Source organism: Larimichthys crocea, chromosome XXIV, assembly GCF_000972845.2.
Source record: "Larimichthys crocea isolate SSNF chromosome XXIV, L_crocea_2.0, whole genome shotgun sequence".
NCBI lineage: Eukaryota > Metazoa > Chordata > Actinopteri > Sciaenidae > Larimichthys > Larimichthys crocea.
In genome coordinates this window covers 12,285,928-12,300,432 of record NC_040034.1, presented here as the reverse complement: position 1 = coordinate 12,300,432, position 14,505 = coordinate 12,285,928, and the positions used below count along the sequence as shown (strand labels likewise).

Here is a 14,505-nt window from a genome sequence, read left to right as displayed (position 1 = left end):
CAAGTGTACCGCACGCTAGCTGAGCTTTTGAAAATCAAAATGCACTGTCACTCAGAAACCTCGCCACGGTCTGTTCAGCTTTTCAATTAAAACTAAATGCTGACGAGTCCGTCAGTGCAATCAAGGGGCACAAGTCAGCAGTTTCAGATAAATCCGATTGGATAGCACTGAAGGATTTTGTCTTGCGTGCCTCCAAACAGAGGAAATCATTTGGCAGCATCAACAGAAATCTTCACTTCATTTCCTTTCTTAAACATGACCAAAAACCAAATGTCTTCAACTAAGGACTGTCAATGATCATCAGTGGTCTACTACTCATGGGAGAATCAGTCGAGGCCAGCAATGGTAAATTTGTTAGTTCAACAGCTGGCCAGAGGAAGGTGTTTGGAGGGCTGGACAACCTTGAAATGTTTGAATACACCAAGCACAGTGATTCTATTATAAGTTGGAGGATCTAAGGCCTACACTGGGATGCATTTCAGATGTGCCTCAATAACAGAGGTATTGAGTTGCCCCTAAAATGAGTGCTGGAAATAAAGGGAAGCAACTTATTATCCCACCATTCTCTGCAAACAATCTTCTCCTTTCCCCTGAACAGAGTTTACTTTTCTCTGTCATTATTTCTTCTCCCCTCTCTTTATTCTTTTCTTTTCATTGTTTCCATCGGTGCATTTTTTGGTCCTGAAGCTTCCGTTTTTCCCACACTCTCCCCTGTCACACTGGTCGACCACAAAAATGCAGGACAGAGGAGAGTGTGAGGGGGCTCTGGAATTCCACATGCAGAGGGTAAACACAGCCACTGCCAGGAAGACACACATACAGGAGCAAACACAGCACCTACACGGCTACCCTAACCTATCCTACAACCCCTGTGCTGCACCACTGCCCTCTTAACATTTCACTTGCCAGGCACAGTTTGTCCAGTCAAGTAAGATGACTGAATGTAACACGTCAGCAGAGCGAGGGATTCGCTCGGTGCTACCTGCTACTCTCAGACCGTTCTGTTTAGAGTGTCTGCGAAGTTGCAATGAATGAATTAAGTCACACAGAGAAATGGAAAGTCAGAGAGTTGCCAACTCACATACAGTATGGGCTTCTCATATACAATAAAAACACCCTGCGTTCCTATCCGGTTATGTCCTTCCGTCTTACGCGTTAGACGGCTGTGAGGAGCCCTTCACCACTGCAAGAGCGTGCTTTAAACAAACAAATCAGCCCTGATCACAAAGACTTGCTGTTGTTGTGTAATTTGGCCAGATGTTGCAGTAATAAAGTCATAAAGTAATTGAGGGAAATAGCTGGCAGTTCAGCCCTGTTTCACCCCTTTCCTTTTATTTTCCCTTCTGTGCTCTTCAGCTTATCTCCAAACCAAACAGGATTTAAATGGCGCTCGGAGCTTGGGCCCTTCCACTGAACCACGCTCTGTTTACGGTTCAGGCAAAAATCAGGCCTGTGATGAGGTTGTTTACCGAGCAGGCAGATACACCCTGCGGCCAAAAGACTGGGAGCACTGCGCTACACACACATATTCTAACTCTCATTAGCATTAGCCATGTCCTCTTGAACTCACCAACCCCATGCACTTTGTCTCGAGCCACAAGCAGCGGGCCAAACAAATGCCACTGGTTTTAAGTAGCATCAGGAGTCAGAAAAGAAAGAACTAAATCAGGAGTGGATTGCATTCACTTGCAAGGCTGGTCTTACTTGATGAGCCGCTTTGTTGCCGTTTTCCTGAGCTGTCCTTCTCTGGCACTGCTGGGTGGCTTTGGGGTGAGCACAGGACTAACACAGGTTTGGATGTGGCTGTGGCCATGACTGTGATTGGGCCGAACATGAAAGCTGGGTGGAGGGCAGCTGGAGGAGTTTGTGGGAGCCTGGGAGTGTGGAGTACTTCTCTGGTCTGGAAATTGAGCCTAAGAAACAAGAAAGAAAACTGTTATTTAAGATCAGCATCATTGAGACACTATATATAACTACTGTTGACATTTTTATCAACTTAATTTGCAATGACTGACTTTGACTGAACTTAAACCTTTATGGACAGACAGTCCATAAAGGCTGTCACTACTGTAAGAGGAGCTATTAACATCACATTGTTATCAGTACTTTCTGAACTCTACTGCACCAACAGCAATAGAGCTACAAGCAGGTATTCAAACAGCATATCAAACAGGATGGCTTACTAAAGGCGTTATTGGCAATTTGCACACTGATACTGATACACTGATTAAGTCTAAAAACTGCAACTACCAACCAGCTACTCAAATTGGGACAAAGTATTGCGTAGATCACCTAACTTCCTGCTTATAACTTGAAATACTCTGGCCTATCAAAGCTTTATCAAGGGCATGAAAAAGATGTACAAAAGGTTTTAAAAACAAATTAATTTAAATCATGAAAACTGTTCAAATATAATATGGCATATATTTAAAATTTCAATAGTCAAGCAACAGAATACTGTATTGGGATTTGTTTGAATGTGGAGATGTTTATGGGATCATATATAATAAAAATTGGTTGTTTGGAATCAGCATTATGTGTAGATGAAATTTTGAAGCCAGACTGTCATTATGTGTGTGTTTACAGACTATATATGAATAAGGAAGTGTAATCACATTTGAAATGGCTTATCATGGGAAAAAAATGTGGCCTCTGGTCATTTAGGGGAAATATCAGTCAAGTGCTTGACATGAATTAGTGCAGATATTAATGAAATGCCATCCAGTATCAAAACAAGCTCAACATTTTTTTGCACTTGGCTGCACTGAGAAGCAAATTCTTCACATTATTTATTTGTTTGTACAAGATCTCTTCAAAGGCTTGGGATGGGGAAAAATACCATTTTCCTTCTGACATAATATTTTAGAGCCACATTTCACTCTGTCCTTGCAGTGCAGGGGAATGCTTTGCATACATTCCTTCCACATCTCGTGCCAATGCTATTTTCTCTGCAGCTTTATACGGCTATCTAACAAGCTAATGGTTTTCCAGCTTCAGAGTGCAGCCGTTCAAAGGGCCGGCAGTGTGACAGGGAAATATCTGATGTAATTTGTGTGTTGATAAATGAGAAGCTGAGTTTCCAGGTTGCAAGGCCTATGGCCACAATTCCGTTTGAGCGGGACCAGGAAGGGGCACCTTTATTTGGCTGCCAGGTGGCCCAGGGCCAAGCCTGTGGAGGAGCCGTGCAGTCTGCACCCAGTAACTGGAACGTGGACCGGAGCGCCGGAACAGTCCCCTGTCTCTTTCTCTCTCACAAAAGTACACACTCACACACACACACACACGTGTGCATGAGAACTTACACTGAATGAAGCACTTCCTTTTGTGTCTTCGGTTAATTCAGAATGATCAATGAATTTTCCTGTGAAGCTAGAAAAGCTCTCGTGCCACTACAGAGAAGTCAGACTACTTTCTAGACCTGCAAAGAATGTGTGTAATAGTAAAATAGCTGCAGAATGGAAGACCTTATTTTCAGTAAAGATAGTAACTTCTCAGTCAGACTGGCAGAGAGAACCATGTGGGTGGAACAAACAGGGAGGGATGGCAAGGATTTTAGGGTGGGATGTCTGATTTGATGATGAGACAACTATACCCAGAGTCAGCCTTCTTATGACCTCAGTTTGTGAGAGATGTACAACATTATGGCTCTGTTGTAAAGTCCCATGCAGCCCTCACTGCCACTAACTTACAAGAATGCCCTGCCTCCATTCGCTTTGAGTATGACGGGACATGTCAGCAAAGAAAAAAAAAGGTCATCTATGTTCAGGCTGTGAGACAATATGAGAAGGGGAATGGAACAGAGGAAAGGCAAGGGATCACTTTCATAAAGTGGCTTGCGTAAGGCTGCCGTACCAAGCCAAGAGAAATATCACCTCAATTGCATTAATTAAGGGTCAAACCAAGATGATGAAAAAACAATGACGTGAGAGTAACTGCATTACTCAGGACAGAATCGGAAAAATGTGGGTGCATCCAATCATTCCACCCTGTAAGCTGTCCCATGGCACTCTCCTGTCTCTGTTTCCCTCCATCCATAGATGGACTCCACAAAATCCTCTGGAAAAGAAATATACTCTTCCTGTTACGGTCCTCTTTCAAAGCAATTGTACGGAAAGACAGAGGGTCTATCTTTCTTCTCTGACCATTAAAATTATGTGGTGCGAAATGACCGAGACCTCTCTGCCATTCTAATCTCCCTCTAAAAACAGCCAAATCACGTCTGTCACGGTTAGTCAGGCATGACTAAAAGGTTTTTTGTCGCTACATTACTACTGCTGAGAAAATCATATCCCCAATTTTTATTTGTGTTGCAATAGGAACACAAATGGAGCTCCGATCTGATATGAACTGTAATGGTTAGACTTTAGACTTATAAAGGAGTCTGTACTGGGGCCTCTCTAGTGCCCTCACGGGTAGCATTCCTTGATTGCTCACCTTCCAATATAAACCTAGCCGAGTCACTCAGCCAAACAATGTAATCTTGGGGTGAGGAGTCATGTTTGGCTCTCCAGGAATGAGCTTCTGTTGAGGAAGATATTCCCACCGAACTCCATTTTGTTAAGTGGTTTGGAAAGAGATTCTCAGAATAGCTTTGTAAATGCTAACATGAAAGCTTTCCCCTAGATGTGGGTGTATTTTGTACTATTTTGGACAGCACTGTGCTTAGGTAAGGGAATATTCTGTACAGACACAAATATGAGGGTTTTCCTGAGTTCTAGCTCAATAGTTCTCATACACGTTGTCAGTTTTTATCCATGTGGTGTTAATATTAAAGTAAGACATCAAATGAAAACAAAAGAAGCTGAACAACACATTTCTCTTAACTGCTTTACTGAATCCTAATTGAACAATACAAAAAAGGTCTTTTTGGTCGTTTCGGGCGTTTTGAGTGAACAAACCCTGACAAATTCAATTTCCTCATTTAAATGGTATCAACAACACATTCCAGACACATGGTGCTTTTGAGTCACAGCTAAACTGCGCAGTAGTGAGCAGGGATATCACTTTCTCAGCAAAGGTTCAAGCCCATGTGTCTAAAAGTAACTACTCAGCTATTGTGAACCTGAGGATGGAAATTGGCCTTTACCAGCTTCTAGAGCTCTGTGGACAGGACACTTTAACCATAATGAAAGTAGTCATAATGAAATAGTTGGTAAAACAAATGAAAATATCTTCTATACCTGGTGTCTGCAATGGCTTTGGTCCAGAAACTGTTGAGACTGAAGTCTTTGCTGTTGCAGTTTCTGGATAGCAAACTGAAGCTGGTAACTTCCTTGGGTGGGCTGGTAGCGCTGCTGAGGGTTCACCCCCGTCACCAAGCTGTACGCGCTCTGCATCTGTCCATCCCAAAGAACGTCCTCGTCCTTCAGTGGCCTGTGGCTTGGAGACAAAAAACATGAAAGGAAAGGTGAGAGAATTTAAATAAACAAAAACACAGCACTGAAACAAGAAAACTTGCTGTTGCTTTGCAGTTAATGCAATCTTCAAATATGTGTCTTATTTGCACTTAGAGAAAATAAACATCTATCCATGACATGCATGTAGCAAAATATGCTTATTTGCTGTCTTGCTGAGAGGAACAATACTACTCTCCTTGTTCAGTACGAAGCTACAGTGAGCTGCTGGTTAGCTTAACATTATTAAGACTAGAAACAGGGAAAACAGCTTGCATGGTTCTGAAGGTGCCATGCAGTGTAAGAAAGGTTTAATGGACCGGACAGTCAGGCTAGCTGCTTCCCCTTGTTTCCAGTAGTTATGCTGAGCTAAGATAATTGGCGAGTGGCTGCAGCTTCATTTTGAGAAAGCGAATAAATGTATTACACAAAATGTCAAACCAATCCTTTAAAATTGTCTGAAGCTGAGAGGTGAAACATTATTTGTTACTATTGATCTAATAGCGGCTTAATACATTTAGTTATCCTCCTATCCTCCTATTGATGTGAAGTGCAGAAAATAGAAAGCGGGAGAGGAGGCAAGGAATGGAAAAGATGTGACAAAACAGCATTATAGCCTAAACTCAGAGGTAGGAGTGCGAGCATAATGTTAAAATGATTGCATACAAAAGTCTTCTAATATTGACATTGGGTGAGTGAGTCAGTGAGTAAGATGAGATTTGTTCTCTCCTTAAATCCCTGTACTCTCAAATGAAGCTACCACTGACTTATCTTAATAGCTAATAATTACCTGGGATATGGCAAGATGGCACATGCTTCAGTGACTCAATAGGGAGCCATAATAGCACAGTATTTGCTCACATCTTTTCCTTGTCAGTTATTTTACCACCAAACCAAAGCAGAGATGTAGCAGCAATTAATTAACTCCCCAACACCACTGGCAAAAAGACAGCTCACATCGTCCCAGTCGGGGGCCCCAGAAGCCTGAAGTCAAAGTCAAAGTGCGCAGATCGGAGTCAAAGTAGAGGGCAAGCCTGTGGCAAACACAGGCTGAACTGGAAACCTTTCCTTTTTGCCTCAGTGCTCCCTGAGCTTCACGTTCCATTCACATCACAAAGCCACAACCTGGAAAGCAAACCTTTTGACGAGCTCCACGAGTTTGTAACTGGATTATCTGTCATTAGAACTAAGCCTGTTTCAGCCTTTTTTCTTTTTTTTTTTTTTTTGGCTCCTGCTAAAGCAATGAGGTGACCAGTCTCCCCTTCAGACACGCTTAAATTGAGTCTATGTGGAGTCTGGTGTGCTGCTGTATATGTATCACTTCAGCCAAAAATAATGCCATAAAGAGCACTATTGGGAGCAGTGAGGAAAAATATGAAAGAGAAAAAAAGGGAGAGATACAAGTACAGCTGGAGAAATGGGATCCCCGGGGGTCATAATGACAAAAAAGTTCTTGGAAATTCCTCCCATTACATGCAATAACATTTGTCTATTGGTCTAGAGTAAAAGAAAACACTGTCGACTTAAAATCACAATAACTGCTATATTTTTAGAACCAAACTATGATAAGCTCTAAAATTAGAATTCAATTAATCTTGAACAACAATACGCACTGTGGGATAATAATCTTGCGTCGCTCAGTTGAAAAAAAATATTCCTGTCCTGAATGGCCAAACAAAGACAGAAGGGATCTCAAACTCATGTGAACATGCTATCCGCCCATGCATTTCTCAGTTCACATAATGGCATATATATTGCAAAAACAACTGGTGTGACCACTGGCCAATTCAATTTTTTTAGCTCCTGGAAACAAAGGCTTGTCTGTGAACCTCGCTAGGCCAGAGATCCTACAACGCCAGGAGACAAAACAAGAACTCGTTCTTTGTTTACAGCAGTCATTTCCTTTAACTTGGCTGCAGTTTGCACACTGGACCACAGGGACCTTCAGTGCTACCATTTTATTAGCATAAGGTCTATAACGGACAATTTCCCCAGTCAAGAGCATATGCTTTCCGTGAGTGCAATGTCGCAGTAGGCCCCCAGGGAGAAGTCATTTCAGACAGGGCTTGTCAACACAACCCCACGCAAAAAAATACTACAGATCACCATGACTTTAAAAACAGCAAGAGTTCCTATTCCAACACAGTGACCAATGAAATAGAGGGAAAGAATTGAAAGAGAAGAACAGTTTTACATCTGAGTTTCTCATCACTACTGCAGCACATGTGCGGAGCTCCAACTATCTGGGACTCCCTTCCTGCCGGACTTCTGCTCATTGGTGTCAGCTTACTCCCTGCTGGGCTCGCCATCCTTTAATATGCTGATATGACTTACTGTAGAACAACACAGCAGCGCAAGTTGAGCACATGTGCGGCATCAATCTAACTCAGTCTGAATGTGGGAAAATGGATGGTCTGAGATGACATCATGCCACAGTATCTCGAAGCCCTGCCTGGTCAGTGTAAACATCAGCCGCCTGAAGAGCGCAAGGGTATTTCCAGCCATTACTCAACTATTAGTTGTTTGTTTACCTTGTATTATTACAGCAACACAAGACTCAATAGACCTGTGTGATTTGTTTTGGAAGCAGACGGGGATGCTGATGCTTTAGTTAGGGCAGTGATGAGCAATATGGTATCTGAAATTGCCAGAAGAAAGAGTCTTACGGAGTTAACTGAACAATTTTGCAGAGTAAAACCTAGAATATCTGACTATCTGGACCAGGGGATAATCCTGTTTTAGTTAAGTTTTGAAATTAAAACAGAGATGAGTGAGCTGCATAAGAAATAACGCTGAAAGAAATTTGTCTGTCAACCACTGTAGAGGTAAGTAAATCCTTAAATCCTTGTACTCTCAAATAAAGCTAGCTGACTTATCTTAACAGCTAATAATTACCAGGAATATTGCAAGATGGTGCATGCTTCAGTGCCTCAATAGGGACTTATAATAGCAGTAGTCACTATAATCTTTTCCTTATTATTTTACCACCCAACCAACTAATTAACTCCCCAACCCCATCAGCAAATATTAAAAAAGAGAAGACAGCTCACATTATCCCAGTTGGACGGTAGAGGTAAGTGAGTGCGGGGATGGTGACAAATAGCGTACAACAAGCCTGGGGCTGGTTACACCAATTGTTCAAACTAGCCTAGTTATATCAGTGTTTACTAAGTAGATTAGATTTACACACCATTAAACTGGTTATTAATGTACAAAGAGATTGCTGGTTAATAACTATGTCACAATCTTCAGGTCTAACGACTGCACACAGTAGCTAACTGAACCAAACAACAAAACTTTCTTGGCACAGTAAAAGAATTCAGTTCCACAAGTAAACCGAGCAAAGTTTACATTAAATTTTTTAATATATGTATATATAGATAACCCTAAGTAAAGCCTACATTAACAAATGATTGGCAGTTAAATTTGAATCACTTGCCATGTTACGGCTGATGTGATAGTGATGATGCTGTAGTGATTTCCTGTTGTCGACATGGCTGATTTCTTATGAGTGACATTACAGATGTATCTTTGCAACCACCTGACATGTTTACTTAATTATTTACTAGTTTAGACATTGATAAAGTTTAATGGGTGGTACAACTCATTCCTGATTCACTGGCAACCACATGTTTGACACACTAATAGCGCACACTGTGGGAAGCGTACTGCTGTAAAGGTGTGTGTATCTGCTGAATAACCTGAAACCATTCACTGGAATTTCACTAGTTCCTACCTTAAGGGTTCTCCTTCCTATACCACATCTGGCTCCAATCAATGTGAATAAAAACTTCTCTTCTTTTAAATTCAAAGGAAGAGAGACATCAAACCAATTTTGTGGGGACTTTGTCCCCCCATCAAAGAAGTTTTAAATTTTCACCAGAGTTTTTCTGATTAGTTGGGTTGTTGGCTCAGCAAATGGGCTGTCATAAAATCCTTTGGAATGGTATGTCCTTACAAAATACGACCAAGTCAAACATCAATCCACCAAAGTATTGAACAGAACTAAAAATACCCTGCACAAACAGGGTTGTGGTATTTCTCAGTTCTAGCTGTGCTGGAGTGAACGTAACACTGCAGAGATAATAGTTTCCGGTCATTTGTATGTGCAGAGAAAAGAAAAAGGGGAGGCCAAATTTTTGTGGCCAGAGTGCTAATGCAGCTCAAGGCACATTAATGAGTGTTCACATGACTAATACAAGACAGACTTGGAGTACAATCACCAACTCGAACCACATCTGTAGAAGCAAACCAAATCATTCAAAACTAAAATAAATCAGCAAAAAATAAGACACTAATTAAATGACATTAAATTACTACATTTACAAATTAGACAATTTGTCTGTGTGAAAGTTTATATAAGTAACCAAACGCTACAAACTGGTTGTTGTTTTTGAAGTCTCCGTGACTGTCGTCTTAATGTCTGTTGTCTGAGCGTTTCATAAGTACATTGAATGGAAATCATCATAAACCTGTGAGGAGGTCCAACACCGGAAATGATCCCAAAGTTAAGTTGTGGGTGTATGAAGACATGTAGTGAAGTGAGGCAGCAGCTCTCAGAGTGCTGATGCAGCATACCTGGTAGATCCTGGCAGCGGCACTTCAAAGAGCCGCGCTACTCTTTGAAACCCATCATACTTCACCCCTGTGGTTGCTTAAAGAGCCAGTGTGCTTAACAGTTTCAGTATGTTTGGCACAAACCACTAGCCCCGGTAGGAGAGAGGGGTGGTGGGGGTCCAGGAAATTCTGTTATAAGAAACAGCGCCTTTATTTCACAGAAGTGATACAAAGGCAATTTATCCTAATATCTTATTAAAGAAATTTCAACTGCAATAAGATGTGAATGCCAAACCAAAGAGCTGGGAGCACTAGGGTACAAGAGAGCTTTTTGTTTTGCAAGCCAATGACAAATGGGAAGATAAATGGAGCTATGTATTTTCTGAGGAGATCTGGCATAAGCTTTCTAACAAAAGTCACTGTACTCCTCCTCCTTTTACCTGAAATGTGAATAGTTGAAATGTCAAGCTGTGCTATATTTATTTTCTGATGAATGAAGTGCCAAAACAATACATGGAAAAGCAGAAAAATATAAAGGGAATGACTGAATTCAGAGAAGACACGTGTGATCCATCAAAACACTGAATATGAGATCAAAAGGTGATTTCTGTTTTCTCAGTATTATATATAAAAGCTACGTGAAGCTATCCGGAAAATTATAAATCGTAATAAATATCTATTCTTGGTTTGTGGAAATAAAAACTTTTCTAAAAAGAGAAAAGGCCAGACATTCCTGGAATTCCCTGACAGCTCGATACATAAGGAAGGGCTGGACTGGAAAAACAGAGTCCAAGATCAAGGCCAAGTTGTCTGAGACAATGTCACATATCAAAACAAAAATAAAAGGGGAGAGATCATAGATGGTTAACCCCCAATGAATTATACCTTCAATACTCTCAATGTGGTACCGCAGAGCCTGACTGTGTGATCATTCTCTGTCCTGCTCTTTCCTTCTTTCTCTTCTCAGAGCTATGCGAGAGGGGTGAAGTAAGGGGTGAGAAAGGGGAGATTTCAATAGCTGCAGAGGCGAGAGCCTGGAGCAGACAGACTATGTGGGTGTTGACATTGCACCCTCACCACCACCACCACCTCCACCCCTTCGACACAATGTTTTAAGCTGCCAGCATGCTTTGCACACTCCCAGAACTCAGCAGCCAATTCCACTGTTAGTTACCTCCACAAAGTACAATTAGAACGGGAACAAAATACCCATTTCCAGACACATATTGAACTAGCCTGCCCAGAGCAGTGTTGGCACTCCACAATCCTTTTCCAAAGACTAACAATCTTCAATCTAAAAAGTCGTCAGAGACCATTAAAAAAGCCTTTAGATTCTATTGAGTGTGACCAAATAGGCTACCACAATCTAAGTGTCTACAGTAAAGACTGTGTAATCGACTTTACACAGAAAATCCTCAGGACATTAATTTGGCCAGAGTGTATAATACTTTATACGTGCACAAACACATCAATCTCAGGAATAAAAAAAAAAAAAAAGCTGCTTCCCTAAACTTCACCACGTGACAGATCATGAAAAACAAACAAAAAAAATGGCTGTGAATACTAACTACAATGTGTCAGTGTGCATCAGCACAGCATCTCACATTCAAGGCTCTTAGAGGAGAGAGATATGCTGTTTACCTTGGCAGTGAACCCCATTGAGACTGTAACGCACTATTTCTTTTCTACTGCCTCAAGGGAGGGCGAATAAATAGTACACGTGAGCACAGTGGTGAAATCTGACCAAAAGGAGAACTTATAAGGGGGTAGAGGTGTGGAGTAATGGGGAAAGAACTGTAACAATTTCCACAGAATAAAAAAATATCTTAAAGTCCAACTGACATCACATTTAGTCATGCCTTTTTGTAGTCAAAAATAATACCAAAGTGTTTTTTAAATGTCACAATAATAGTTATTTTTTTTTATTATTTAAAAGGAAGGGAAAAAAAGGTCTTGGGGGGGAAATATCAGAAATGCTCCTTTTCATCTCAGTCGGGTAAAGAGCTGTGTCAGTGTCTGTGTTTTGATTGACCGGTCAAACTGCTCAACAGTCAGCTTGAAATATTACTGAATTATTACTGGGTGCTATCCAGTTAGAGTTCATAGACCAAACTATGATACTCTCTCAGTTGTGTTGATTTATTTTGTGTACCCAGCTTTGACAACTGACTTGCAGTCTAAGCTGCAAAATAGTGATACCAATAAGTTTCTTTTGGTCTGTGTCTTTGAGAGAGGCAGCTGTGGGAGACATAGAGGATGACATAGAGGATGGATGAGGAAAGGGAATACCGGTAGCAGAAAAGCTGGTGAATGAGAAATAAAAAGTTATTTTTTCTGATGTTATTTAATGTGCTGCAGCTGAGCTAGTTTGCACTTTGCTTCTGTGAATATTTGTTTGGTGGTTTAGTCTTCATGTTTGTAAGTTTGTAAGAGCAGGAAAGCTAATGTGGTTGTTGCTCTGGCTCAATGTGACCATCCGCTTTGCCTATGATAGAACGCTGATGTTACCATGCAAGATTTGATTGGCTGTATCGAAAAAAAGGTCTCTTCATCTGTGTAGATGAAGTAACAGTATTTGATCAAATTAACGAGGGCCAACACGATACCAAAAAATATAAAAATTTCAGTTGAATATAATGTGTTCACGATACCAAAAAATATAAAAATTTCAGTTGAATATAATGTGTTTTCTTATTCATAATCAACTTAAAAATGTGAATCATTATGTTATATTTATTCCTATACAATAACCTTTTTATATTTATTTATATTTATATAATCGCACTGGTCCTTTAATTGTAAGATCAAGAAATGTTGGTCCATCCCTACTTGTACTGCAGAAAGAAGTATTTTTAGAATTTTCATCCAGAGTTATGTATGACAGATTAGTTTAAATCAGACCAAAATATTCCCCATATATGCTTCATTTCTTTGGACTCACCCAGCGCTGCTACATAGATCCGATCCTGAGTGAACAGCTTTTATTGGCCCTTGGGTTGTAGCAGCTGTATGCCGTACTTTACGGTTCAGTGTAACACTTTCTCTGCTCAGCATCCTGTTGGTCAGGTTCATGTTGGTCAACTGTGGGCAGAGGAGAAAAATTTCACCAGATGATTCATCTCAAACGTCAAGTCACAACATCTCACTACTAGCCATCCCAATGTCTAAAGCAATGGAAATGCATGATGAATAAGCACTTGTGCTCCTCCCTAAATCAACCACTTCATTCTCTTGTATCTGGGGCCTACATGAAATGTACACACAGCACATGGCAGCGCTAGTCTCCACTCAGCACTAAATCCAGGTGGTCCCCTCCCCCTTTCTCTTCCATCTGTAACAGAATCAGTTATCATGACTCGACAGCACAAATCTGTTTACAACCACATCAGGACTACTGTATCCACTGCACCTCTGTACTGCCCGGGGAATTATGTTCAGTGAAATCTAATGGGCAAATCAATTATACTGCTGTGGCGTTTTATTTACTTTATTTCCTCCTGTGCACTAAATGTGCAATAGGAAAATTGTGACGCTGCCAAGTGTCGTACAATGTAAAAAATGTGTCAGCATGGTGTTTCATAGCTACAGCTCTAAGTTACTTATTAAGCTATAGTGGTTGTATTCATACAACTGTTTAATTTAAACTGAGGAAATGAAAACACAAACGTGAGAGCCAATATTGCTTAGCTTTTGGCTGAACATTTAATTATATATATATAAATAATAGATACATATCCTCTAGTGTATGCAGTGTATGTTCGGCCATTGTCATGTCTAATTGAGACATAATGTTACAATGACGTCTATATAATAATCTATTTAATATAAACACACACATTTACACACATACTGGAAGGATTCACAGTCGTATCTATGCATTACAGCGCAGGAGTATACTTTATTGAAGGTGACTGTGCCTGGCTTTACTCATTTTCAGCTGCTGTTTTTGTATACATGTGGCCTACCATGAGAGTGAGTAATTACTCAAACCTTAGAGGTCAAGTAGTGCAACAGGGTGTTGTTCGTGTTTACAAAGGTCCCCATTTAGTTCAGCAAGTGATTTAATGACTTCAAATCTGAGCCCTAAAAAAAAAACACACACACACACACACACACACACTAAATGTACCCTGAGCCTTTAAGTGCAAAACACTGGACTATTTTACTCTGCAATATAAACTGCTGCCAAACCCCGGATGAACTATTCATAGGGTATACAGCAAACACCTTTCAGATAGACAGAATAATGTACAGTCAAAAGGAAGCCATAAAATCTGCAGTCTGTGTGGTCTTGTGCCATCACAAAAAACTTTGACAGAAAAAATCCAGTGAGGTAGAGGAGGAGGAGGAGGAGGAGGAGGAGTAGGAGTAGGAGGGGGAGAGAGAGGGAGGAAAGGTTGAGGGGCTCCCCATGCAGAATGACAAACCTTTGGGGAATATAGGAGAAGGTGGTGATGGAGCCAATGGAGCTGCCGCTCCCCTGCTCAGTGCCAATTTGCCACATTCCTCTATTTATAAGCATCAATTACCACAAAAAAGTGGCTGCTTGTTAAGT

The 14,505-nt window shown here is 40.8% G+C and overlaps 1 protein-coding gene across 8 annotated transcripts in view; it reads right to left on the bottom strand.

The window, feature by feature from the left end:
* Positions 1 to 14,505, bottom strand: part of ttll5 (tubulin tyrosine ligase-like family, member 5) — a 47,150-nt gene that overhangs the window by 6,044 nt on the left and 26,601 nt on the right. For all 8 annotated transcript variants that reach the window (XM_027274606.1, XM_027274611.1, XM_027274612.1 and 5 more), the window contains 3 exons: positions 12,892 to 13,031; positions 5,181 to 5,379; positions 1,705 to 1,913 (listed from right to left, as the gene is read on the bottom strand). In XM_027274606.1, the coding sequence (XP_027130407.1) occupies positions 1,705 to 1,913; positions 5,181 to 5,379; positions 12,892 to 13,031 (548 nt within the window). The remainder of the gene's footprint in view (positions 1 to 1,704; positions 1,914 to 5,180; positions 5,380 to 12,891; positions 13,032 to 14,505) is intronic.